At 43.3% G+C, this 24,866-nt stretch overlaps 7 protein-coding genes across 7 annotated transcripts; 5 read left to right on the top strand and 2 right to left on the bottom strand.

Moving 5' to 3' along the window:
* Positions 1–1,060: 1,060 nt before the first annotated feature.
* On the top strand, positions 1,061–5,791 carry PCOAH_00017150 (Uncharacterized protein; the record flags this gene model as incomplete). Its single annotated transcript, XM_020058524.1, has 1 exon — positions 1,061–5,791. One exon carries the CDS (start codon positions 1,061–1,063, stop codon positions 5,789–5,791), a length of 4,731 nt encoding a protein of 1,576 aa, XP_019913994.1.
* A 1,303-nt stretch (positions 5,792–7,094) lies between these two features.
* On the top strand, positions 7,095–8,166 carry PCOAH_00017140 (ADP-ribosylation factor-like protein; the record flags this gene model as incomplete). Its single annotated transcript, XM_020058523.1, has 5 exons — positions 7,095–7,257; positions 7,362–7,438; positions 7,574–7,649; positions 7,756–7,903; positions 8,055–8,166. 5 exons carry the CDS (start codon positions 7,095–7,097, stop codon positions 8,164–8,166), a joined length of 576 nt encoding a protein of 191 aa, XP_019914102.1.
* Positions 8,167–9,006: 840 nt separating this feature from the next.
* On the top strand, positions 9,007–12,525 carry PCOAH_00017130 (Uncharacterized protein; the record flags this gene model as incomplete). The annotated part of the gene is made up of 1 exon (XM_020058522.1): positions 9,007–12,525. The coding sequence occupies one exon, from the start codon at positions 9,007–9,009 to the stop codon at positions 12,523–12,525; it is 3,519 nt and encodes a 1,172-aa protein (XP_019914127.1).
* A 1,427-nt stretch (positions 12,526–13,952) lies between these two features.
* PCOAH_00017120 (Uncharacterized protein) lies at positions 13,953–15,527 on the top strand (the record flags this gene model as incomplete). The annotated part of the gene is made up of 1 exon (XM_020058521.1): positions 13,953–15,527. One exon carries the CDS (start codon positions 13,953–13,955, stop codon positions 15,525–15,527), a length of 1,575 nt encoding a protein of 524 aa, XP_019914232.1.
* Positions 15,528–17,041: 1,514 nt separating this feature from the next.
* On the bottom strand, positions 17,042–18,574 carry PCOAH_00017110 (Inosine-5'-monophosphate dehydrogenase; the record flags this gene model as incomplete). The annotated part of the gene is made up of 1 exon (XM_020058520.1): positions 17,042–18,574. One exon carries the CDS (start codon positions 18,572–18,574, stop codon positions 17,042–17,044), a length of 1,533 nt encoding a protein of 510 aa, XP_019913949.1.
* Positions 18,575–20,215: 1,641 nt separating this feature from the next.
* Positions 20,216–21,770, top strand: PCOAH_00017100 (Rna-binding protein; the record flags this gene model as incomplete). Its single annotated transcript, XM_020058519.1, has 2 exons — positions 20,216–20,916; positions 21,035–21,770. 2 exons carry the CDS (start codon positions 20,216–20,218, stop codon positions 21,768–21,770), a joined length of 1,437 nt encoding a protein of 478 aa, XP_019914062.1.
* Positions 21,771–21,833: 63 nt separating this feature from the next.
* PCOAH_00017090 (Ubiquitin conjugating enzyme E2) lies at positions 21,834–23,478 on the bottom strand (the record flags this gene model as incomplete). Its single annotated transcript, XM_020058518.1, has 6 exons — positions 21,834–22,114; positions 22,236–22,372; positions 22,483–22,527; positions 22,685–22,777; positions 22,954–23,061; positions 23,230–23,478. The coding sequence occupies 6 exons, from the start codon at positions 23,270–23,272 to the stop codon at positions 22,049–22,051; spliced, it is 492 nt and encodes a 163-aa protein (XP_019913991.1).
* Between the last annotated feature and the right edge of the window lie 1,388 nt (positions 23,479–24,866).

Raw genomic sequence — 24,866 nt, 5'->3', positions numbered from 1 at the left:
AGCAAGTTTGCTACTCCAAAAGCGCAACATTCATGTGGCACGCTTTTCCTCCTTTTCAAACTTAATGAAGAGAAAAATATATAATGTACAATCCTTTTGGCGAACTGTTTTGGGTCACTTTATGTTGATGCCGTCTTGCGTACTGTCCCCTCTTTTCCTCTTTTCCGTTTTGCCCACTTTAGGGGAAAAAAATAAGACGAAAATAGGGCTCACCGCGTTTTTTTTAAACGGAAAAACGCACAGTGTACCACTTCTTGGCATTTTCGTTTTATTACAAACGATAAAGTCTTTTGTAATTTTTTTTTTTTTTTTTACTCTATATAGAATTGCTAAAAAGTGATGACTTGTTCAGGTTGTTATAGAACTTAAATGAAAAAAAAATTATACACCGTTCATATATTTTTTTTTTTTTTTTTTTTAAATCGCTAGCTGGGGTCATTCCACAATTGACAACTCCACTCCTTTTATGTTGCTTCCACTACGTGAAATGAATAAACTTGACGAAGGTTCCCCACAAAATAGGAGCAGCAACAAATAACAGTGACAAAATCGCCATGGCAAATTGTGTGTGTATTTTATTTTCTACACTTGTTGACGAGGCATTTGGGGAAAATACGCAAAGGTTTTTCTTGATGAATTTCTCTATTTTGATGAATGGCTAATTTGTTCATATTTTTTCGTCAGTTTTTGTTCTTAGATTTTTTTTTTTTTTTTTTTTTTTTTTTTTTTCCGCTATTCTGTTCGCTGTTTTTTTTTTTTTTATTTTATTTTCCTATTTCCTTGGTGCCCCTTTTTGGCTGTTTTTTTTTTTATTCTTCAACCCAATTTTCCTCTTACGTGAAAGGAAAGGCGCATTTTATGCATTCACGACGGAGGCTTTTTTCATTGTGCCATTTTATTTGAACGCTTTAAAAGAAAAGGTCAAGGGTTAGCAAATGACGAAATGAAGAACTGGCTAAATGCACATACATCCGTTCATGCATAAATGCATACATACAGTGAAGGTGTATCCCATTCGATATTTTCTCCTTAAGGATGAGCGACTGCATACCAGCTTAGAATGTTCAATGAAAACAGCACAGATAACCAAGGGGTTGTGAACAAATGGTGTATGCCCAAACGGGATTATAGTAGTAGTGATACCCCCGGGGGATTATACAAATGGGGAGAAGATGATCAGGAAGACCGTAGCAAATTGATGCAAAATACGTTGCACCTATTTGACCATATAAAAAATGACAAATATATTTTTTCAAAAATTATCACAAATGTAATTACCTTTTTGAACATATTAAAAGAAGAAAAAAAATATTATGAGTTCCTTTTTTCCTACAACACATTTGTTAAAAAATATGGACCCCTAACAGAATACACAGCTTTTAAAAAAGTTATAGAAAGGATTAATGAGGTAGACATTATTGAAGTGTGTATCTCCTTCAATTTCAGTAATGACGATATTTTCCAAACTTTGCTGTCTTCCTACCTGGAGTTGCATTTGAATGAAGCGAACAACATTTACAACGTCCTGCTCGAATTGACAAACGTCGTGATAGATGGCTATGCCATTTGGGAGGAACAAAATGGGGGGGACATGCACTTTGTGGACATATTAATTTCCCAGTCTGAATTGAAATATATTTCGAGGGAGCAAATAAACAAATGGTTTAGCTATGTTAAACAGAAGGAGGATAATTATTCCCATGTGCTTTTCTCCTTAATCGACTTTTGCTTGAGCTTAATTAACCATGTGCATGCTTCGTTGGCGGAGGGTGCAGTTGCCTGTGCTGCGTATACCCAGTATGTGAACCAGTTGGTCATTCTGAGGAGGAGTCCGTCCCCCTCTGGGGAGGCCCACCACAAAAAGCACGCAGAGACACAAGGTGAAAAATTGAAAACCGATGAGTGTGCTGAAGAAGTACGAAAGGAAAACGCGCAGCTCGGTTTATGTTCTCGAAATGATGTACCCCCCGAAAGTGATAGCAAAAAAGAGAGGACAACCGAATTAACAACATATGTGAAGGACACACCTGGACATATATACATTTGCACCTTTGGAGACAAAATTGTGTGCATGAAAAATGGAGACTACCTAGAGGAACACTCTAATGATATGACAACGAATGAGGATAGGAGCAAATTTGTCTACGAAGTTAAATCGCGCAGCGCCAATTTGTACATATTAAAAATTCTTGTGTGCACCATTTTGAAGGCGATGAAAGTAGCACACCACATGAATCAAGAATTATTGAAAAAATTGTTCTCCTTTTTTAACAATGTCCTAAGTGACATTATAAAGTGCCTTTACCAGAAGAAGGACCTCCTCTTTCTTAACCTGTTCTTCACAGATATATTAAAGACCATGCACGTGTTGATCTCCTTTTACAACGAGAATATTGAGCAGACACCCAAACGAACTATGCTCTTTTATAAATGCTTCAATAAAGTTATTGACCAGATTTGTATATACCTTCATAATAAGACCTTTTTCAACGAGATGCTCCTCGGGAGGGGGGAAGGAACTACCCACGTGGGGAAGTGCCTCAAGAAGTATGCTCACAATTTTAAGGAAACCTGCTACATGTTGTTCTGCTTGTTCTACGCCATTCTGGAGAAAATCAATCGAGTGAATAATGAGATTTTTTTGTTTTTCTGTTGCGTCTTTGATGGAGATGAACAAGGGGTTCTAGAACCCATCGGAGTAGTAAACCAGTCAGCTGGCGAATCCACAGAACCACCTACCGTAACGTCGCTCTACCGGACGCTCTGTCTGAACAGGGAGTTCTTGCATAAGTGCAGGAAGGACCTCCCAGGGAAGAGCATCAACCGAATCATCAACATTTTTATATTCTTGGAGAAGAAAATTAATAAGTACTTTTTTTTTTTCAAGTACATTTTTGGCTATGTGTGGGATAGGTTCTGTGACGGGGCGATGAATGCTAACAGTCGGACCAGTCGTCTTCACCGACCTGAGCGGAACGACTGGCGCAGGGGACGTGGTCGCTGGCCGCCACGCAAACCGCCAAACAAGTTGCAAACCGTGATGAAAAGAATAAAGTACGTCTTGTTAGACATGTTTACCAAGTACACAAAATTGCTCATGGTGTATAGATACCAATTTTCTAGATGCACAGTTGGGGGGAAGGAAAAAGAACCCTTCAGGGATGAGTTCCTTATGTATATGAAGTCCATCGAGTGGGTTCTATTTTCTATCTTTATGTACTCCCCCAATGGTGTTCTAACTAAGCTGAACGCCTATGCGACGGAGAGGGGTAAATTGGGCAAGTTGGCCCATGGGGGCAGGAGTCAGTTTTCGGCCTTCAACCGGGGGCTGTACTGTTTTGGCGAAGGGCAGTGGAGTATGCCGAGCGATTCATCTAGTGGCACATCTACTGGAACGTCTACTGGCACGTCAAGGAGGGTGAAGAGGTTCTCCTCCCGCCAAGAGGCCAGCCCTGATAGAAGTGCTAGTGGGAGTGATTCATCTTCTGGTAGTGGCTGCCAGGGGGAGGATTCCCAGACGGTGGGCGAATCGGAGGCGTTGAGTGACGACTTGGGGACAGACCCCTGCGACCTCATCGTGCTGAACGTGTTGGGAATAATTTACGCAATCATAATGGAGGAGCTGACTAGCCAGCGGTACAGATATGTTTATTTTAAGCGCTGCCTGGTGCATGCAGAATTTGTGAAGAAATTGCGGGTCGTTTTGTTGGGAAGTGGAAGGGGCGATCTGGTCGGCAAGAAGGAGGAGCATCCCCTGGGTAGGGACGGACCGAATGGCGTGAATATGCAACCTGAAGGGATGGAAACAGATGTGGACGTGGATGTAGGCGGGGAAGTGAACGTAGAGAGGGAGCACCTCGCGTGCTACTTCGACTTTCCATACGAACTGCTATGCGTCATAATCATTCAGCAGTTAAAGTGCTTTTCAAATGACACGCTGAAATGCTACACAATATGTACGGCCGTCGTGGAGTTCCTTTTTTATATCAGCTCATCCAAGAACCCCTACTTCTTTACCATCTCGAGAAGGTTATGGAGACTATTGGGGCGTCAAATAAACGAGAAGGAGGAGACACTGGCGTTGAAGATGCTCACGAAGATATTCTTTCACGTGTTGTCTGGAAGGAGCAAAGAAGACACCCTTCTGCGAAGCAGGAACGAACGGATGTTTACACAAAGCATTTGCAACAATGACCAGCAGTACTTGTTACTTTCCTTTTTGAGGAAGCAATTTTTTGTAAATGACGTTGGGAAAAATTATTTTTTTTTTTTTGGAACTCTTCTGAGGGGTATACAATCTGAGGAGCTGGCCCTGGGGGTGATGCAGTTTTTTTTGGGTACCTTCCATGTGCACCTGCAGTATACATTGAACGTGTTGTTGCGGTTTTTGAATTTGTACGAGCGGGGCGTGGAGGCTGCAGCGCGTGAAGCGTCCGGTGAAGTGGAAAACGGTCAAGTGGATGATGGTGGAGCGGCTAGCACGAGCGAACCGATCGAGGAAGACAACATTATTTCGCTCTTTGTCTACTTCGACCTGGTGAATATTTTTCCACCCAACTTTCTAAGCATAGTGGGTGACCTAAACCTGACGCGGGAGGTACAAAAAACCATCCTCTTTTTTACCTACGTGTATGATGAGTACAGGTTACTCGAACAGAGAGAGGAGGAGAACAAGCATATCCTCATGGTGAGGAGGATCAAGCAGAGTGGCATGCAGTACTACCATAGCAGCGCAAAGATATACTTCCCCCTGGTTATATCTTCTCTCATTTCTCATTACTTATATTTCCTCCTTAAGGATAGCACGTCTAGAATTCCTGATCGAATAATTTGCAGTTTTTACGAGAATTTTTTTAGCAACCGATATTTGTATACCTTATGCAGTAACCACGTGTACATGCGGGTGTTGAGCGATTCGTTCGTCATTTTGCAGCGTCTTCGAGGGAGCGTAGCGACCGGGGGGGAAGTGTCGACGGATCGCCAGTGGGGTGTCGTTAATTGTCCCGAGGAGGATAACCACAAGAGTGATCAAGTGAACGAGCGTGACCCGGAGAAATACACAAAGGAGGATCTCACTATAGAGGAAAAGGACACAAGTAGTGATCAAACCAGGGGGGACTGCTCCAACCAGTTGGGTAACCTTACGTCGTGCCTCTTCCAAGTGTACGAACACTTCCTGGAAGAGTATGCCACCCTGTTCCACGCAGCCATTGTGACGATGATAAAGCATAATATCCTGTGGCGTGGGGAGAGAGGAACGGAACACCCGAACGGGTCCTCCACAGGAACCAGGTTAAACCAGGTTAGCACGCCACGCAGGTTAAGCGACGGTTGTACCCTGAAACGGCTGGGTGATCCCACCATACAGAGCGACTTTGCCACGCTGGACGAATCGACCTTCTGCCAGCAGATGTACTTGGATTTGAACAGGGAGGGCAAGTACACCCCTGCGTTTGCCCATTTGATGCGTTCCCTTTTGGACGTTTTTTTTTGTAAAGCGGGCATTATATCACGAGAAAGTTACAGGCAGGTGTTAGCGAAGGAGTTGGTCCCCCTGGCGGTACTGCAGACGGAAGATAAGGTAGATTTAGTGCAAACACGGAGAAATAAATTTCTTATAACCTTTTTTAGAAATACCTTTTACGTACACAGTTGCACAGGGGATTACATCAAGGATAGTCTTTCCAAACTTGGGGGACAACCCCCGTTTGGGAAGCACCGAGTCTGTCGTAAGGACTTGGAAGAGTTGGCAAGATTGGTTTTCTGCGTGGGGGACTGGGTCGATATTTGACAGGGTATCGTACAGGCGTATGGTGGGGGGGAGGTGTTCCCTTTGGAGGAGTGTTTTCCTTTCCCATTAGATATCTCTTCCGTTAAGCTAGCCAATGCTCAGTTATTCACGTCAAACTTCTTCCGTGCGTAGCGCTTGCTGCTGCGCCGAAATTAGTGCCCCCATTTAACACCGCGGGACGGCAACCTACACGAAATGTAGAAGCGCGCCCGTATGCACCGAAAACGCGTGCATCTTACGTCTGCTCAGTTACGCAGATGTGTAGACTGCGGTGGACTGCATTCCACTGCAGTCGCGCTTTGTTTTTGTGTCAGCTAGACTTGTTTGCTAAGCACCCGAATTTTTTTTTTCTATTTGGTCGATCCGTTCACTTTTTTTTTTTTTTTTTTTATAATTGAGACGACTCTACATTGTTACAAAGGGAGTACGCTGCTTCAGAGGGGCGCATACCTTCAGCTCGTCTGTCCCATGGGTGTATAAGTTCCCCCCGGTTGGCATGTGCATATGGCACATTTTTAAGCGCACAATTGTGTACACACGCGGTGAGCAAAAAGGGGACTTCAAAACGGGACGAACGGAAAACGCGTTCTGTTTTAACGTAGGGTCATGATTCTTGACTGAATACAGAATGAAGGTGATTTTTTTTTTTTTTTTTTTTTTTTTTTGCACTTTTAGGGAGCCATGTAGCTGCGTTGCTAACTGGGTGTTTTTTTTTTTTTTTTTTTTTTCCAAACGAGGAAAGCATAACGGTGGGGAACATTTCGCGGACCACACAAGGAGGTACACGATAGGAACGTACATGTGTAGGACCTTTCCTTGCCGAAGGAAATGCATTCGCGTATGTTTTTTTGCCAGGGGTATCCCCGTTCTGCCATTCCTAATGATAACCTTAATCTGAACGAGTGCAAGTTGGGCTCATTTTTTTTAACCGACTGGAGTGCGTGAGGGAAAGGCGGAAGCATAATAATGGGACTAGCTGCAGGTGTGCACTTGGCGCGACGTGACATGAAGCGGTGCAACTGAACGTGTTAGCAGAAGTAGCGGAAAGAAACCGATTTGGTTGAAGAGGAGAGACGCTCTAGCCACCCCAAAGGACGGCGAACAAATACGCCACAAGGGCAGATTAACCAACCTACATTAGACAGCGATTTTTATTACGTCACCAGTGCATCGCGTAAAGCGGACGTAGTAACACTGAACAAACACAGAAAGACCATCTCAGGCGTCACACCTGCAACACACCGCCGTTGCCCATACGGATCGACCAAGACGCCTGTCCTACTCATGCCAATGCACCAATATAATGGGTAATGCTGTGGCGTCCTTTTTGCGAGATTGCTGTGACAAGTTTTTTCGTAAACAGATAATTTTCCAAATAAGAATTTGTGGCCCAGCGCAAAGTGGGAAAACCACTTTAGTTAAGTACCTCCAGCACAGCCGATTTTTGAAGGTCAAGCCGACGGAAGGTTTGCCTGCCTATAACCTGTCAATTTTTGGCAGCACGTTGTAAATGTTCCCCCATAACACAACAAGTGCTCTCACTCCGTTACCCTGTCTCCCGTTTTGCTAGGCCTCCTGCCGGAAAAAATCGACTTTGAAGAATTTTCCGTCATCATATGGGACTCCCGTTATAGCATAGAGGACGACGTAACTCGGAAAAAAAAAAAAAAATAAAAAATAAAACTAATGGTTGCTTGCGTGGGCGTACACCCCAGTTACTCCTTCCGAATCAGCACAGTCTCTGAGTTAAGTGCACACTTGGTTCTTTTCCCCACCGCGCAGGCGTCCATTAACAGGCTAGACATCGACGCGGTCATTTACTGCATCGACCTCTCCGATCACGGGAGGTTAAAGATAGGTAAAGCGCCAAAACGGAAAAGGGGAAAATGGAAAAAAAGAAAGAATAATAAATGCGCAAGGGCAATGATCCCCACTGCGAATCGCCACGTCCCCCCCCCCTGCAGCGAAAAGAGGATTCTACAAAGTTCTGCAGGACTACAACCACATCGATGACTTCCTCGTCGTGGCAAGCAAACAGGACAGGAAGAGCTGCATGCTGCTCCAGCATGTCAGGAGTGAGCTAAAAATTGACCACATAGTTGATAGGAACTGGTAAAAAAAAAAAAAAAATAAAAAAATAAAGGAGGTCTTTGCTGGAGGGGTCATCCTTGGGAACACACAAATGTTCCTGTCCGTATACACCAGCCATACCTACACGTGTTCAATTAATTATTGCATCTTTTCCCCCCCGTCCCTGGAAAAGCCACTTAGCAGAATGCTCTTCCAAAACTGGACACGGTGTGGAGCCCGCCATGAACTGGCTCTTCAATCAGCTCATGAACCGCCGTAAGCGGAATTTGTGTTTCGTAAAATAAATGTACCTTAATCGGTCACCTCCCCATTGGAGGCAGCGCTGTTACCAGTAGGGGCTACTCATCTGGCCCCGGCGTGAGCACACCTTGGAAATTGCAACCTAATGTACACCGACCCCATTTGAACCGGATCAACATTGCTAACAATTATCTTCTTCATTTTTGTAAAAATTTTCTCCCCCCCAAAAAAAAAAAAAAAGTGAAAAAAAATCATGTCATGGCGAAATGCAAGTGGAGTAGCCAACACGGGGAGGCAATTTTCCCTTATGCACAGAAGGTACCCCCATTTGAGGGGAATTTCGTTCCAAGAATCTGCACGAGTGGCATTGCGGGCACGTGTTCCACTGTGGTGTATGAGCCTTTTCCAAGTGCGGCTTCGAACCCCAATGGTTACTCTCCGTACTTTCTATTTTTATGAAAAAAAAATTTTGCACCTCCTATGGTTTACACCGTTTAGGCTAACTGGCAGCGGTGTCAATGAGGTTAATGAAAAAAGAAAGATTCACTAGGTGATGAATTGCCCGTTCGTTTGTAACCCCAAGGGCAATAATATGTTACTTGCATATAACCTGACTGTTACGTCCTTTTTTTTTCTTTTTTTTGTATCCCACTTATTCGCGCGACGGGAAGATGAGCGTACCTTCCCCTGTAGGTGGTAATTTGATGCTAGTGCAACCATGAGCGTCTGTGTGCAAGCAGAAAGGGGGGGAGTAGGTCCATACGCATCGACGCGTAAATAGGTGTGTGTGTTCAACCGGGGGGGGAGGGGGTAGGAGGTCCAGGTGAAAAAGAGGAGAAGGTGTGAGGAGGCCAAGGGAGCGAAACTACGTGGTGCATGCCAAAATGTGGGGAACAACTTTCTATGTAGCTCAGCTGCTACTGTTGCTAACGCAGAGCTTCCAGTGCAGGAAGAGGTATCCCCACCAGGGGTACCTAAACGGGATTGCCCACCCTACACCTAGACATGAGAACAGAAGCAAGATAAATAGGAACTACGCAAGGAAAAAAAAAAAAGATAAAGAAAAAGAATATTATGAGAATTTTTTTAGAGAACTGGATAAAATATTTAATGATGAAGACGAGGAGCAGAAGCAGGTGGAGGAAGAAGAGAGAAGGAAAGAGGAAGAAATGGACGCCATAAGTGAGAAGGAACTTCTTGAGGTGAATTTTTGTAACTATGAGAGGGACCCCAGGAGCTTAGCTAATTTGGTCCGGAACAGGACGGAGGAGGAAGGGGATCGGATAGATACAGACAGGGAAGCGAACACTAAGGGAGAAACTTCCTCTGAGGGGAAGAAGGAGACCATGCCATACAGCTACGACTATGAGAGGGTTCTTAAGGGTAAGGAATACCTGCCTGAAAAGATCCTCCTAAAGGATAAGTTTTCAGTGGGGGAAGAAGAAGAGAAGCTAGTCGATCGAGTGGACGTGAACACCATGAATGATTTTTTGAGTAACTACCAAAATGACTTCCAGGGGCCTTTTTACAAGGGACGCAGGGATAGACGTTTCGGTCGGGAGGATCTACAAGGGGGGGAGTTGTCATCGGAAAGGGGGGAGGAGAATAAGTTAAGGGGTGCCACAAGTGAAGAGGTTAATATAGAGCATGGTGACACTGGGGAGGACCAACTCGAAAGCGTGCACTTCTTGAGGAGCATCCGACGCGAGTTTGACCTGGAACGAGGCAGTGACATGGACGAGGCGGTACGTCAGGTGGAGGGGACGTTCGCTCAGGGGAGCGTCACAACGGATGGAAATGGAAATGGCAATATCGATAATGGTTGGTATAGCGATGAAGGAGGGATGGAGGGAGGACGGCCCTTTGAGAGACACGTGGAGGAGGAAATCAAAAGACGCAGCACGGACGACGAGACGGTGAACAAACTGATACGGAGCAAATTCATAGACATGTTTAAAGTGGACGATGCGGTTAAGCAGATCAATGAACAGATAAAAAAGAGCCAAAGCGTGAGTGCACTATTGGAACTGTTCAGTGAAAAAAAACCAAAAAACATAATAAACATTATGTATATGTTCATGTATATTTACCGATTTAAAAATGCAAACATGATGGAATATATATATGACAGAAGATTTGCGTTTTTAACGGATACCTTTGAACAGGTGTTGAAATTTTACCTGTACATGTTCAGAAAAAATATGAACAGTTCAGGTGAAAAGAGTATGCAAAGGACAATAACTTTGAACAGTAGGAATATTATCTTTTTACTAAAATATATGAACAGGTTGAAATTATTTTACGTGAATTTAAATATTTACAATTTGCTATTCTTAATAATGTCTCAGTCGCTTCACCTGTTCTGTATTGACTCCTTGGTGGTTTTGTTGGCGTACCTGAATGAGTACTCTTACTACGGGAGTGAGGTGCACAAGAAAATTAACCTTTCCATTTTGAGCAGGATCTTTGAACTTGTGCGTGTTGACCGGTCCAACCTGTCTAAACTGCACTTTGGTCACTTCAAGTTGCTCGTGCCGCTGCTGGTGAAGCACAGGTACGTCGGTCCTACTGACGGTGTTCATGGTGCAGCGTCCCTCCTACTGGCCCATTTTGCCAAGGACACCGAACGTGCAATTCAAAGTATGCAAAGTGGGAAAACCCACTCACGCAGCAGCGACATTTGCGATGTCCTCTTTTACGACTCCAAAACGAAAGAACAAAAAAAAAACAAAGAAAATTACATGGCCTACCTGGAGAACGAGCACCTGCAGCAGAGGAAGAAGGACATAAAATTCCTATACAGTTTTTTGCAGTACTTAATGATTGGTAAGTTTTCCCAAGAGGAGGAAACTGTGCAAAGGTTGGTGGATTTATTTTTGGGCAACCTTTCCTTGTTCCAAGTGGAAGATGTGTTAGCCATTTTTTTTAACTCCGAGAAACTGCAATATGGAAAGCAGTACAGCACACTCATGACCCGCTGCAAGAACGAGTTGCTCCAACGGAAGAGTTTGCTGAAGGATTTTCAGATAAACCGGGTGCTCTCCTTTTTCATACTGGGGTATAGGCGGTCCGTCTTGTTTCGGGATTACCATCGGCGTCTGTTCTCTCACAGTCGTTACGTCCTGCTGAGGGATCAACCCAGTGGGGGAACCCCCCCCAGTCTGGACACCTTACCACGCCTACTCTCATGCAGAAGTGAAATGCGTGCCCTCCAGAGGAAGCACCTCCTGAGCAGCCAATCGTTCAGGGACCCCCAGTTTTTATACGACTTCACACACGACATACACATTTTTGTAAAGTTTAAAAATGTCCACCTGCTCAAATTTGTCTACAACATGTACCTACTGAGTCTCCTCTACTACAAAAACGCCGACGTCCTTCGAATCGTATCAGAAGTATCCTCTGACTTAATCGAGACAAATATTTTTTCCTTCATTGACCAGTACGCCTACTACATGTATGAGGACCTCTACATTATTATTAAGGCATTCAAGTATGTGTCCTTTTTTCAAATAGATTTGGTTGAATCGTGGAAAAAGTTTTTTTTTCTTCTGGACCAGTTTTCAGGTGCACTGAACTTAGAAAATATCTACGACATTTTTTTTTTCATTCACATTTGTAACCTGCAAAAATTGAAGTCCGAAAATTATGACGTGTTCAAAGTGCTGACCGGGCGGATGACGCGAATTTTGGAAATCCTGGCCAAACACGACCTTCACCAGTTTAGCACGCACCCCCACACGTACCTGCTGAACATTTTGAGCCTCGTCCGGGAGAAGCAGAACGAGCACGTCTGCGCCTTTGCCCAGACGTTCTTCTACCACCTGTATAGGCGCCTATGTGGGCACTCCAATGAAAACAACTGTAGTGAGAGTAACTCTAGTGAAAATATCTCCTGTGAAAATATCTCCTGTGACAAGATTCGCAGTGACAGTATATCGAGTGACCCACGCGAGGCGTACCGACGAGTGAACAGGCGGCCATACAACTTCCGAGACGCACGGCTCTTCCTGCAAGCATTCCTAACCTACCACAACGAAAAGCAGGAACATCTAAATTTGCCCATTGTCCACTTCATCCTGTTCAATGTAGAAGACTTTTTCTCTAAGCTACGCGAAAGTGTGTTCTACTACCATAGTGCCTACATATATGGGGCCCAAATGGCGGAGCTTCTCTCGTTGATACGCCAATTAATTCACAAAAAATTATACAACAGACATATCATGAGAACGTTGGTCCTCATAATTAAGCACATAATACATATCCAGGGGGTTCACAATGGTAGTGATTATCCCAGCGGGGTAAACATTTTTAAGTCCTTCTTTGCGCATTTCCCCGAGGTGACAGATGCAAACGTGTGGCGCTTCATTCGGCGGCACGCACCGCTCACCTTCCAGGCGTAGCCCCCCAGGGGGGTTAGAAAAATATGTTTGGAATTTTTCTCATTTACTCAATATTTGCACTTGTTCATTTTTTCCCCCTTTTGAATTTTTTTTTTTTTTCGTGTGTGCAACTGTTTCCAGGAAGTCTGCCCTCCCCCACGTACACACCGGTCTCATCTGCATTTTTTTAAACCAAATGGGTTACACGCGGTGGATTACACACAGTGGGGTTAGCGTGGCGTAAAAATTAACTTTTTTGTCTTACCCTTTCGGGATGTTGTATGCTCGAGGGGGACACTCCAATGTTGGTGTCGGTTATCGCTATGGGGCATAAGTAGGGTTACGCAGCACGCACACACACATACACACAAAAAGGGGCACATTCCCCCCAGGAGTGAACGTTGTGCGTCTCTTTGTTTACATTATCCCTTGTAATTGCGTGAACTGGAGGGTCTGTTCACCACGGGGTGCTCTCCCATCTCCGTATGGCATATGTAACCACGCAAGGCGCTGAATTAAGTGTTTGTTTTTTCCCGACGATGTGCATACGTGCGGAAACGCCAAGCGGAACAAACGTATAGAGTAATACACTCACGAATGCATATCCCTTTCTACAAAAATGTATAAATGTTTTCACAAACGGTTAAGAAAACTCGGACGTGTCATTCACGCCAATCCGATCAGCCCCTTTTTTGCCACAGTTGCTTCATATTCGGGGACACAAAAAAAAAAAAAAAAAAAAAAAAAAAAAAATGACAAAATTTTGCCGCGAGAATATTTATTAGGAGTTACTTCATCGGGGTATTTTTTTTTTTTTTAAAAATGCAAACTTGCAGGAAAAAAGAAAATGCCATGCGATGTTTTAAATGTGGTATGCGTCCGTCCGTCCAACATAAATGCGCAATTTTTTAGCACGCGCTGGTTTCATTTAGATCACCACGGTTAACATGAACGTGAAAATATGAGCGACTGCAGATGACCCATGTTTCTTCCTTTTGTTGCACGTAATATCGCTTCGCTTCAGATGACTTTGATTTGTCCCTTTTATTGTGTGTTTCTCTCTTTTCCTCTTTTTTTTTTTGTTTTGTTTTTGAAGGTGTCTCCCCGTTCCACGTGCCCCTGTGCAGAATTATCCCCTCGTTTTGGAGGAAACCGCCGAGCGTTACAGGGCAGTTAGCGAAGAATTTCCACCGATGAGTGTGGTGCCAGCCAGACTGCATACGCACAGGGACGCATCCTCAAAGGGGAAAAGCACACGTACCGACCACTGAGGGGACCAACACCTTTACAGACGCGTTGCGAATGCTGCTAAGAGGGAGGGGTGTGCATCGTGGCATGTGACAACAGTGCAGTGGGGACAATTCGGACAGTAAAACTCTTCCCAATTGGCTTCACCTATTGTAAAAGTATTTTTTTTTTTTCCTTTTTGTTGCTTTCCGCATGCCAAAATGAGTGACTGCGAAAGTTTCATCTCCATCGACAACAACAACAACAATAACAACGATGAGGCAGCTACGAGCGAAGGGAAGCATCCCATGAATTTGGACAAGTTCTTGGACTACGACATGGACTTTATGAATGAGGAGGACAGGTACAAATACGTAGGGACGGACATAACGCAGAGGCATGATTACTACGACATAAAAAATGAACAGGTGGCATTTCTGCAGAAAGATAATGTCATGTATAGTAACATCGCTCTAGGGAACAGAAAAAAGGAACAGGTGAATACCTTCATGAGATTAAAAAAAGAATTATACACCATTGCGTATAAGAATTATGGGTACCAAATGGGGAAATCCGTCAGCACGGAAAAAAGGACCGTGGGGGGGGAGGTCGACAGTGCGGGCGAGACAGCCGAGGGGGTCACAACCTTGTCCAATGATGGCAACACAAAGGGAAAGGAAAAAGGAAAAAAGACGTACGACCTGCTGAACAATGAGTTGGGAGTTGTCCTGGGGAACAAAATCGAAGACACCTACAATGAAATAAAAAGCAGCGTCAACTGGTTGGGAAACTTTTTCTCCAACAGTGAACAAAATGAAGAGAAAAAAAAAATAAATATTTTTTACAGTGATTTATACTTCCTTAGTGACATCACCATTTTGCGCTTTCTCGACACGTACGATTATAATTTGCTAAAAACTTCGAATAAAATTATAAAATTTATTTTGTGGAGACAAATGACTTTTTCGATTTTTAACAAAAGCCAGTGGAAGATAAAGAGGGGTACAAGCTCTATGGAACGGGGGAAGGACGAGGCCATGCCGGCTATGCCAGCCGCAACAGCGACGACGGTGAGCAGCACCGGGGATCGAGACAACACCTTCATCAACCCCGTGCACATTAAGGACATTTTAATGAAGACCAACATTTTCAGGTGCGGCTGTGACAAGAAATCGAGGCCCATGCTTTATATAAAAATACAGGAAAAATTAAACATGCGGGAGGATGAACTTTTTTTGCTGCTCGTTTATCACGTGGACATGTGCATGAACAGCATTGACTACTCAAAATGTTACGAAGAAAAGGGGAAAGCAAATCCTGAGAATGGCAACACGGAATGGAAGGCCCAATTGGACGAGTCAAGTTTGCAGCTAGTCATCATTGTGGATTGCCAGAAATTTGAATTAAATAATATGATCAGCGTGGATTGCATTAAAAAAATTATTAACATTTTTAACGAATTTTACACGGATGTTTTGTACAGAATTTATGTTATAAATGTCCCCTCCTTTTTTAAAAAAGTTTGGTCCCTTTTTAATATGTTTATCGATAATCACACATTGAAGAAAATTATTTTTATAAATAAAAAAAACATCAACTTGATGTACGACCATATTGATACACACGTCATGAAGCATTTCGATAAAAACGCCGACAAGGAGAAAACCGCGTCGGACGATTCCTGCATTTTCTTCCCCTCCACATCGCTCTACTATAAGTACGACGAGATGTATTATAAGAAGCTCGTTGGTTACGTGGACACCTGGGTGGGTACGATGATCCAGGTGAACCACTGAGCGGGGGGGAGGAGAAGTACCCCCTGCCGTTACACTCTGCCCTGCGTACTGTATGCAACGTTTCTTTTTTTGCTTATTCGCTTTACCCCCTGTTGTGCTGTTATTTTGTTCCATTGTGGGCATATTACCCTGCGCCTCTTCGTACCTGTTTGTACCTCTTTACCCATTCGCATTTTCACTTGTGTGTGTTTTTTTTTTTTTTTTTTTTTTTCGTGGAGCTAGCCAAAATGGAAGGCACACAGCGCCATTTCACCTTGCTTGTTCATAATTTTTTTCAATTTTGTAAAATTTTGCGCGGGTGCTCGTACCAATCGATGGGGTGCATTTTTGTCCACTTTTTTTTTTCTTTCTCCATTTGGTTTAGACACCCATTCACGCACGACGCGATTTCCGCGTCTATTTGTTTTGTACTTTGTGGTTACCTAAATGAGAATGAACGAAATGTAGACGAGAACGGGTACCCACCGCTCCTTCCAACCGACAAGAATTAACGCGCATAACTGTAGTGTGGGACGATGTGGGCAGTTGCCCGGCGTTTACTGCTGCGCAGCGATCGTTGTTACCGCGTAATTTTCTCATTCTTGTTGTGCCTGCCAAACTTGTTGGTATGTTTTTTTTTTAACTACCTACCGACCCCATAATTGTTTATTCCCCCGCCTGCGCTTGCAAAAGGCTAAACTGTTCCATTCTGTGATTTGTGCTTACATTATTCCAATTCGCAAACTTTTTTCAAAAAATTTTGTAGTAATCCTTTTTCATTTTGGCGAAATGGATCTTGTGGGGGAGCTGTTCGCAGGAAGGTTTAACGCTGGGTGACAATTTAAGAAAGGAAAGACAAAAAAAAAAAGGAACATAAGCAAACGCGGTCACCACGGTTACGCAGTTGCCACATTGAGAGCGGCGAAACGAACTGGCCGAACTGGCTCAAACGCTTTTTTGTTCCCATTTTAATTTATCCTTTTGGGGGGGAGTGTTTTCCCACAAGTGAGAAATGGCAACCTTTTTGCTTCTTTTTCTCTTAAAGGAACCCTAATGTGATGTTTATTTTTTTTTTTACACAAAAAACGGCCGCTTAACCATCTGCACGTGGGAACATCCAGGTGAATCCTCCAATGTGAGCGGGACGTGCCCAGCAGCACGTGAAGATAACGATCATTTTTTTTCCTTGTAAACTCATTCTACGCACGTGTATGTGTGTGTAGCCAAATTGTTTTGCTTAAAATGTTGTCAAAAAAAGAAAAAAGAAAAAAATGTGCTCGCGTTAAAAAATGAAGAACCGCTGTCACGCATGATGTCAGCCTGTGTGATGTGTCCTAAATACATCGCACCGTCGAATTGGAGTTATGGCTGATTAGTTTTTTTTTTTTTTTTTTTTTCGAATAAGCTGCGCTCGGTGTAAGCGCGTAGGGGAAGTCCTTTATTGTGCTTCACTTGGGTCTCTCCCGGTGGGGTGATATATTGGTACAGTGATAGCAAAGGTATACATTGTAATAGCGAAGGTATGTACGCACCCATCACGGCGTGAACTTCTTATTGGTGAATATAAGGTTGTCGCTTATGCGTCCTTCCTTGATGGTGTTGAAGGAGCGCACATCAAACTTCAGATCCCCCGAGTACAGTTTGGAGTGCAATTCAGGGATGCTCTTAATACCCATGCTTTGGAAGCCATGCTTAACAGCCTTAACAAGATGGGGAATCAAATTTAGAACAGATCCTTTATCCACTAAGCTAGCTGATACCCCTTGCGAAACTTTTATTTCTTCATTGTGATCACAGAGTGGATCATTTTTTCGTTCCTCCACAAGGTATCTACTTTTCGAATTGAATCCTTTGTTATACATGGCCTCCATGCTACCCATTCCTCTGTAAATTTTTAGACGCACATTATTTTCAAAATAGTAATCACTACAACTTTCTTCCGTTGCGGCTAGGAGGTTACCCATCATAACGAAATCTGCACCGATGGATAGAGCTTTAACAATATTTCCAGAATTTTTGATCCCCCCATCAGCAATCGTTTTAATATTTCTTGTGTGTGCATAATTACTTACATGGTAGACAGCTGTTCCTTGTGCTCTTCCAATGGCGCATACATCTTGTGTAGTACAGATAGAACCACTACCCATACCAATTCGCAACACATCAGCTCCTGCATCTATTAAATTTTTGGCTTGATCACACGTAACCACATTTCCCCCAATTATGGGGATATGTGGGTGAGCTCCTTTAATCTTTTTAATGGTATCAATTTGGTATATGCTATTCCCTTGAGAGGAGTCTATGCAAATTATGTCTATCATATTTTTTATGAGCTGGTCGGCTCTCTCCAAATCATGTTCTCTCGTCGAAATGGACGCTCCTACGATGAGTTGCTTATTTTGGCTTTTAGATGCATGCGGGAATATTTTATTCTTGTGCATGTCGTTTCTGCACACAAGAGCTATTAACTCATAATTGCTATTTACAATTGGTAGGACGCTTTTTTTTTCTTCACACAGAACTTTATTTGCATCTGACAAATTGATTGGGTAATTTCCCGTAACGACATCTGTTGTCATGATGTCTTTTATTTTTCTCGTTTTATCTGTGAGGTAGAGATAGTCTACCCCTGTAATTATTCCAACTAATTTTGAACCCACTTTTCCATCTACTGTTATGGGGTATGACTTATAGCCAACTTTATTTTTCGTTGCGATTACATCTGCCACTGTGTGTTCTGGGGAAAATGTATACGGATCGAATATGAACCCGTTTTCGAATCGCTTCACCTTTTTCACTTCTTCTATTTGGTTCTCTATACTCATATTATTGTGGATGATACCTAGTCCACCACAGAGAGCTAGCGAAATGGACATTTTATGCTCCGTCACCGTATCCATGGGGGAGGATATGAAGGGGGTCTTCAGAGATATGTCCGGAGTTAAGTTGTTGCACAGGTCGATTTCGCTCATTGGGAAGTTTATATACCCAGGCAAGCAGATAATATCGTCATACGTGTAGGACATGACGTCCCCAAAAACCTTTTCCGCGGGCCACCCGTTCGCCATCCTGCCAACGCGTAAACATGCAGTTTGGGCAAAGCAATTCCGAAGGGGCAGTTAACCTTGTCACCAAATGTAAGCACGTTTGCATATATGGGCAGCCCCACGTAGGATTTTACTGGAATCACAGTTAAGTTATCTCCGTACGGAAGACTCCCCTATTAAATGGGCCGAAACAGGGTTACTTCTCCCCTTTTCTGCTCAACGTGGTGGACTTATAATTTAAAAATGCGGATGAACGAGAGGGGAGCCAAATGCTTCAACAGGCATATCCTTGGGACACGTGAGACATCTGCTTCGGCTTCCCGTTCGCGCTCGTTTGGCCACTTCGCTATTGTTCGCTACTGGGGGAGGGATCCCACGGAGCAGAGGTTTCTAAAATGGGTTCGCTACCAGGACTTGGCTCACGATTCGGCAAAGAAGGGGTAAATTTACGGACGGGGGAAATAAAAAAGGGAACAAAAGCCACGCAAAAGGAAGTAAAAAAAAATTCGTAAAAAATGAAAAAAAAAAAAAAAAAAAAAAAAATTCCCCCTAGAAACTCAACCGCAGCGAAGGCAGGGGTGCGTCATATATAATCCAGCGGGGGATGCTCTCCTCAAATTTGTATTTAAAATATTCCTGTGGGAAGAGTTTATCTTGGTGCAGATGCAAGTACCGTGAGACCCACTTTCGATAAAAAGGCATTTTATGCTTTAGTGGGGATGTCGAACTGATTTGCCTTACGCGGTTATTAATATATGCGGGGCATTTTTTTTTTTTTTTTTTTTTTTTAAAAACATCTGCTTCAACGTAGGTGAAGGTCTCTTCCTCTCCTCGACTGAGATGCAGTGCATCCTTTGAAGGGTGACGCGGTCGAAGCGTCGACATGCATGCCATACGCAGTTCGGCAAATAGGGGGAAAATTCGAGCATACAGGGGCTGGTGCGCATCTAACTCATGTGGCCCATATGTATAACGTAATGCAGTGGGGCGGGAAAACCCAGGTGGAAATGCACGGCGGTTCCGCGATCCTCACCTTTTTGGTAGGAGCGCGAAAATTGCACACACAGTGACAGTGGTGCTCCGGCTAGTCATGTGGTAAAAATGCATTTTCCTAAACTTTTCTGCGAGGCGTGGAGAGGAAAAATATGCATGCGGGTCCGAGCGGCTAGGTTTAGCGGATTATCCGATTGTAGCATATAGCCAGTAGGCGCGTTGGCGGCACATAAATGTATTTTCAAGCATGCTTCCTATTACGGTATTTTTTTTTTTTTTTTTTTTTTTTTTGCAACCAGTTAATACTGGCCCACTTGGAAAAGGATACGCCTTAATAGGCCTGCCGATGATTTTTTTTTCCTTTTTTTGGCCACTGTGGCAGATTGTTATAAATTTGTTTCCCCATTTTGATGCCCCACAGAGGGAACTTAAACAATGAAGGGAGGACGTAGCTAGGTATAGTGGCATACCGCACAATGATCCGCAAAAATAATAGGGGAAAAGCTGAATGAGGTGACAAAGGAAGGAGGAGCCGCGCACAAATCATTCACGCAAGCACATTGCCGCATTCCGTCACCACCTCCCTTCCCCACTGTGTTGTTACCCATCGTACAAAAAAAAAAAAAAAATAAAATAATTTTTGTGAATTTGCTATAACAGGGGAAAACCATGTCAGACAAGGAGTTACATATCAAGAGGAGGAAAATAGCTAAGGAGGATGGAAAGACGAATGACGAACCGGGTGTGGCAACTTCGCTAGACATTTCGGATAGAGAATACGTTATATCGGCGGATGAAGGAGAGGGCAGTCACAGTAACGGCGTGCATAGTGATGATGCTGCTACGCATAGTGATGATAACGCCGAGGAGGAGGGTGGACATGTGAAACACTACCTAATTAAACACATGGAGGATAAGAGCAAACTGCTAAGCGAAGTGGCCACGCTGGAAGAGAACAAGCTTTACGTGAAAAACATTACCGATGAGATAACCAAGGAGGACCTAATTCATTTCTTTTGTAACGCAACTGGGTTTGTAGACACGAGGGTGGTGGGGAACTCCTCAGGGAAGTCCAAAAAATTTGCCTACGTTGAATTTGACACGAAAGAAAATGCAGCCAATTTTTTTAACACCCTAAAGGATAGCAACGTCGACAAGTACAAAACATTCAGTGTAAAAGGGGTCGATCTGTATGTAGCCATTTGCAACTCTACCAAAGTTATATATGAAGAAGGGAAGGTTTTTATTAAGTTTTCTGAATGCCAGGCGGACGTGGATGAGGTGGTCATTAAGAAGGGCGTCTCGGATTTCCTCGCAAGACACGGGGTGACCGTGGAAGAGATCCGTCTCCTCGGAGGGAGCCCCCCCACGTAAGAAGTGAAGAAACATCGGCAGGGAAGCAAGCTGCTCCATTTGTCGTTTTGCCGACTGCCATGGTTGTATAGCGGCACCTCCAACATATACACGAACCCCCGTTTACCCCCTCAGGCACGGCTACCTGCAACTGAGCAACAACGAAGACGTAGTGAAATGCGTAGAGACCATAAAGGAAGGCACGCTCGAAAACGTGCACTTCACCCTAAAGTATAGTATCCCAATAATCAAGAAAAAAATCATCCCGGATGTAGAAAAAATTAAAGCCAACAAGGAAAAAAACAAGAAACTCCAGGAGGAAAAAAAAAAAGAGGAAAATAACTGCACCATCGTTGTAAAGAATTTGCATTTCAACACGAGGAAGAATAAACTGAAAAAATTATTCGAGCAGATTGGCGAAATAGAGAAAATTCATCTGAGCAAAAAGGTGTCCGAAAATAATATTAAACGGAATAGAGGTTACGCTTTTATAACATTTAAAAATAGTAATGACGCCACATCTGCGTTGATACTGAATGATTCTGTTGTGGATGGGAGGAGCATTTTGGTGTCTAAGTTTCTGGGTAACGATAGTAGGGCGAAACATAGAGATGGAGAGGGTAACAACCACCAGGCTGGACAGCATGACACCGAGGAACAGCCCCCACGAGGGGGAAAGTATCACACCAATAGGAGAGGCAACTACCACCACATAAATAACGTCAAAAGTTACAACCATCAGGAAAGAAGAAGAATCAACTTAAACAAGCCAGTCGAACCAAACGCAGCAGTGGAAAAAAGAACCGATCAAGCAGAGGGAGAACCCACCCCACTAACCAACGATGATTTTAGAAAATTTTTTTTTAAATAATTCAATCATTTTTTTTTTTTTTTTTTTTTTTTTTAATTCATTGTATGTTTTTAAAAAGGTTTACATGAACGTGTGGGCACACGATCATAAATTTTGCAAAAAAATAAAAAAAACTTTTTTTTTGTCTTTTCCAATGCGTTCACGTTTGACACTTGGGTTATCCTATTAGCACGGTGACTGATTGAGACCACTACGTGGAAGCGGACCAATATACAGTACAGGATTGGGTTGTCAATAATGTCTCCACACAACTGCCAATTACAGTAGGCTGCACCCGGTTAGCACATCCTGGCCAGGGCCCGAACCTTCTTTTTGTACTCGTTTAAGTTATTCTTTATTTGAACCTGAAGGGGGGGTATCATTATCACATGCAATGACCATACAAAATAGACAATAATTGCAAGCAAGGAGAAGAAGAAGAAAAGTCATGCAGGGTTGCACACACACGCCCTATTGTAGCCATACCGCCGCGTCCACGTTCGCAGGAGATTCAAGGTTGGGTTCGTTGAGCATCGAAATGACGCTAACTAAAATTCCTTCAACAGACCAGATGGGTCTCCACCTTTCCTCCGACTTCTCCTGTTCGTTGTAGATATCCACACCTACAGGGGGGGAGAAGCATAAAAATGGAAACGTGGAAAAGCACTTGATAACGCGCACATAGCTGTGTCCACGTGGTGCAGTTTTTTCCTTTTCGCTATTTTGCATCTACCTGGAGGGTGTAATATGCTTATGCAGACCCTTCCATCCGGGAAAACTGAAACGACAGAAGGGGTGGAAAATAAAAGGGGCGTTAACAACGATAACGATGTGGCGCTAAAATGGGCACGCATTAATTGCAACGCATTAATTGGACGCGCTTAAAGTAGCAATGCCCAAATGAAGAGGCAAAATGATGGAAAAAAGGAGAGAACCATTTGGGTGCCACATCTCCTGGGTGAACTTCATTTGGGGGGGGTGGTTTGGAAAATCCGTGGGAAAGGAAAGGGTGGCATTGTATATACCCCCTGTGAGGAAAAAAAAAAAAAATGATCACACATATGAGGAAAGAGTGCCTAGCCAGGGGCAACCACCTCTCATGGCACACCTTTTCGTATACACCTCTTCTGCACTTGAAAGATTTAAAAAAAAAAAAAAAAAAAAAAAGTGCCTAATTGGCTAGTAAATGGTCTCCCACGTTTACCTTCGTATAGAGTATTTTTTGGCCCTTCAAAGCAGACGTTCCATTCAAAGAAGTTTGCGTCGTCAACCAGCCCGACGGAGAACCCGGCGTTGTGGTCTCGAGACAGTTCTGTCACGAGGGTGGTGGCGGTGCGTTCGTGTGTATGTGTGTGTGTATGGGTGGTCGCGCAGAGATGTACGCAAAGATGTACACACGGCCGGGGGACATACTAGCGTCAACCAGATAGCCACTCGACGACGACCACAACAGGCATGTGGACGTGATCATGTAGAATACCTAAAAATTGCTTCTTCAAAAGCTCTCTAGCTACGTGGGTCATTTTTTTTTTTTTATTCCTAACTCGTATGTGGCAATTCGTTTATGTGATCATAAGAAAAAAAAAAAAAGAAAGCTATCTTTTATGCGTACATGTGGGTTATATTTATTCTCTCTTAAAAGAATTTTTCCCTAAAAAAAGTAGCAGATGACGAATGCCCTTTCTATTTTTTTTTTTTTTTTTTCTTCCCTACTACGCTCTATTGATCTATTGGATTTTTTTTTTTTTTTTTTTTTTTTTTCTGGCGACATAAAAGTGAGTAAGAAATGTAGAGGCGAAGTCAAAGATAAGGATCTGAACGCGCTGCTCATATTTTGTGTATGTGCTTAAATGTGCTAGTGTGGGTGAACATAATTGGCATGCTAACAGGGGTGGGGTGATAAAAGGAGAACTATGCCCCTTGAATGAATTATAGTCACTCTTTCGCAAAGTAGGGAATTATTCAAAAAAAAAAAAAAAAAAGGGGGGGGAAATTACAAAGGAAAGTAGTCTGTGTCCAATCATTTGTAATTTCACTTCACCTTTCCGTTCCTTCCTAACACGTTTGCCATTCAATTCGGCATCGCATCGTATCATGCATCATGGCATGGTATGTATGCTTTTCAACCTGTCACTCAATGTGTGCGTATTGTTACGCTTTTTTTTTTTTTTTTTAAACGAAAGCAAAGGTTAAATAGTGACACATTGTATGCCTTCCCCCCCACCGTTGGGCCATTTCTTTTTTTTTTTTTTTTCTTGTGTAAAAATAGGAAGAAAAAAAAGTCACTCACCTAATGCGTGTGTGCATACTGTATCAGCAATTGTTACACCCTCGCGGCGTGGGGGAGGGCATACCCTTTTAGGTTGGAGATTCATTTACTCGCCGTAGGTTTCTACAAACATTGGGGGGAGGTGCGACCCGAAGGGCAGAACTGAAATGGTTGGTAAAGCAACATTAACGTTGTGTGTAAACAGAACTGTGTGAACGCCTTCTACACCGGAACTCCCTTTGATTGTTAAAGGGTGAGCAAATTGGGAGAAAAAAATTACCGAAGGGGGAATTATCAGTCTGTAGGTAACCCCTTGACGATACGCGAACTTACAGATGAAATGTTCCCTGCTTTGACGGCATTTTATTTTTGTTGCACTGCACTTGTGCAATTTTATCGTGTCGTAAAGGGTGCAGCCTATACACGATAAGCTCGCCTTTCACCCTTTCTGTGTAACTGCGTTGGAGTAAACATCCCGTGGTGGGGAAAAGTGTTCCTAAAGGGGGATCCAAATGATGAAATTTCCTGTCGGCCGCGCATGAACAAGTGTGTTTTTTTTAACCGGCAATTTTTGTATCATGATGTTAGCTGGCTCTCCCCTCATATTGTTGTTCCCACGTTTGTTGCAAATTTTTCGTGCTTCGAAAAAAACGCCTTTTAATTTTTCAACTACCTTTTTTACCATGCTTTTTTTGGCTGTACTTTGAATCCCACTTTTGGTGCGAACCCCGCTGGAAAGGCTAAACGGGGGTAATTAGGTAGATCGTCAGATGGGGGAGAATTACCCCCTTTTTGCTTGTGGAGGACAGATGAATTGCGGGGATGCAAGGAAAGGCCAAGCAGGGTGT

The sequence above is a fragment of the Plasmodium coatneyi genome, chromosome 7, assembly GCF_001680005.1.
Source record: "Plasmodium coatneyi strain Hackeri chromosome 7, complete sequence".
NCBI lineage: Eukaryota > Apicomplexa > Aconoidasida > Haemosporida > Plasmodiidae > Plasmodium > Plasmodium coatneyi.
The sequence above is the reverse complement of the archived record's forward strand: the minus strand, read 5'-3'. Positions and strand labels throughout refer to the sequence as shown.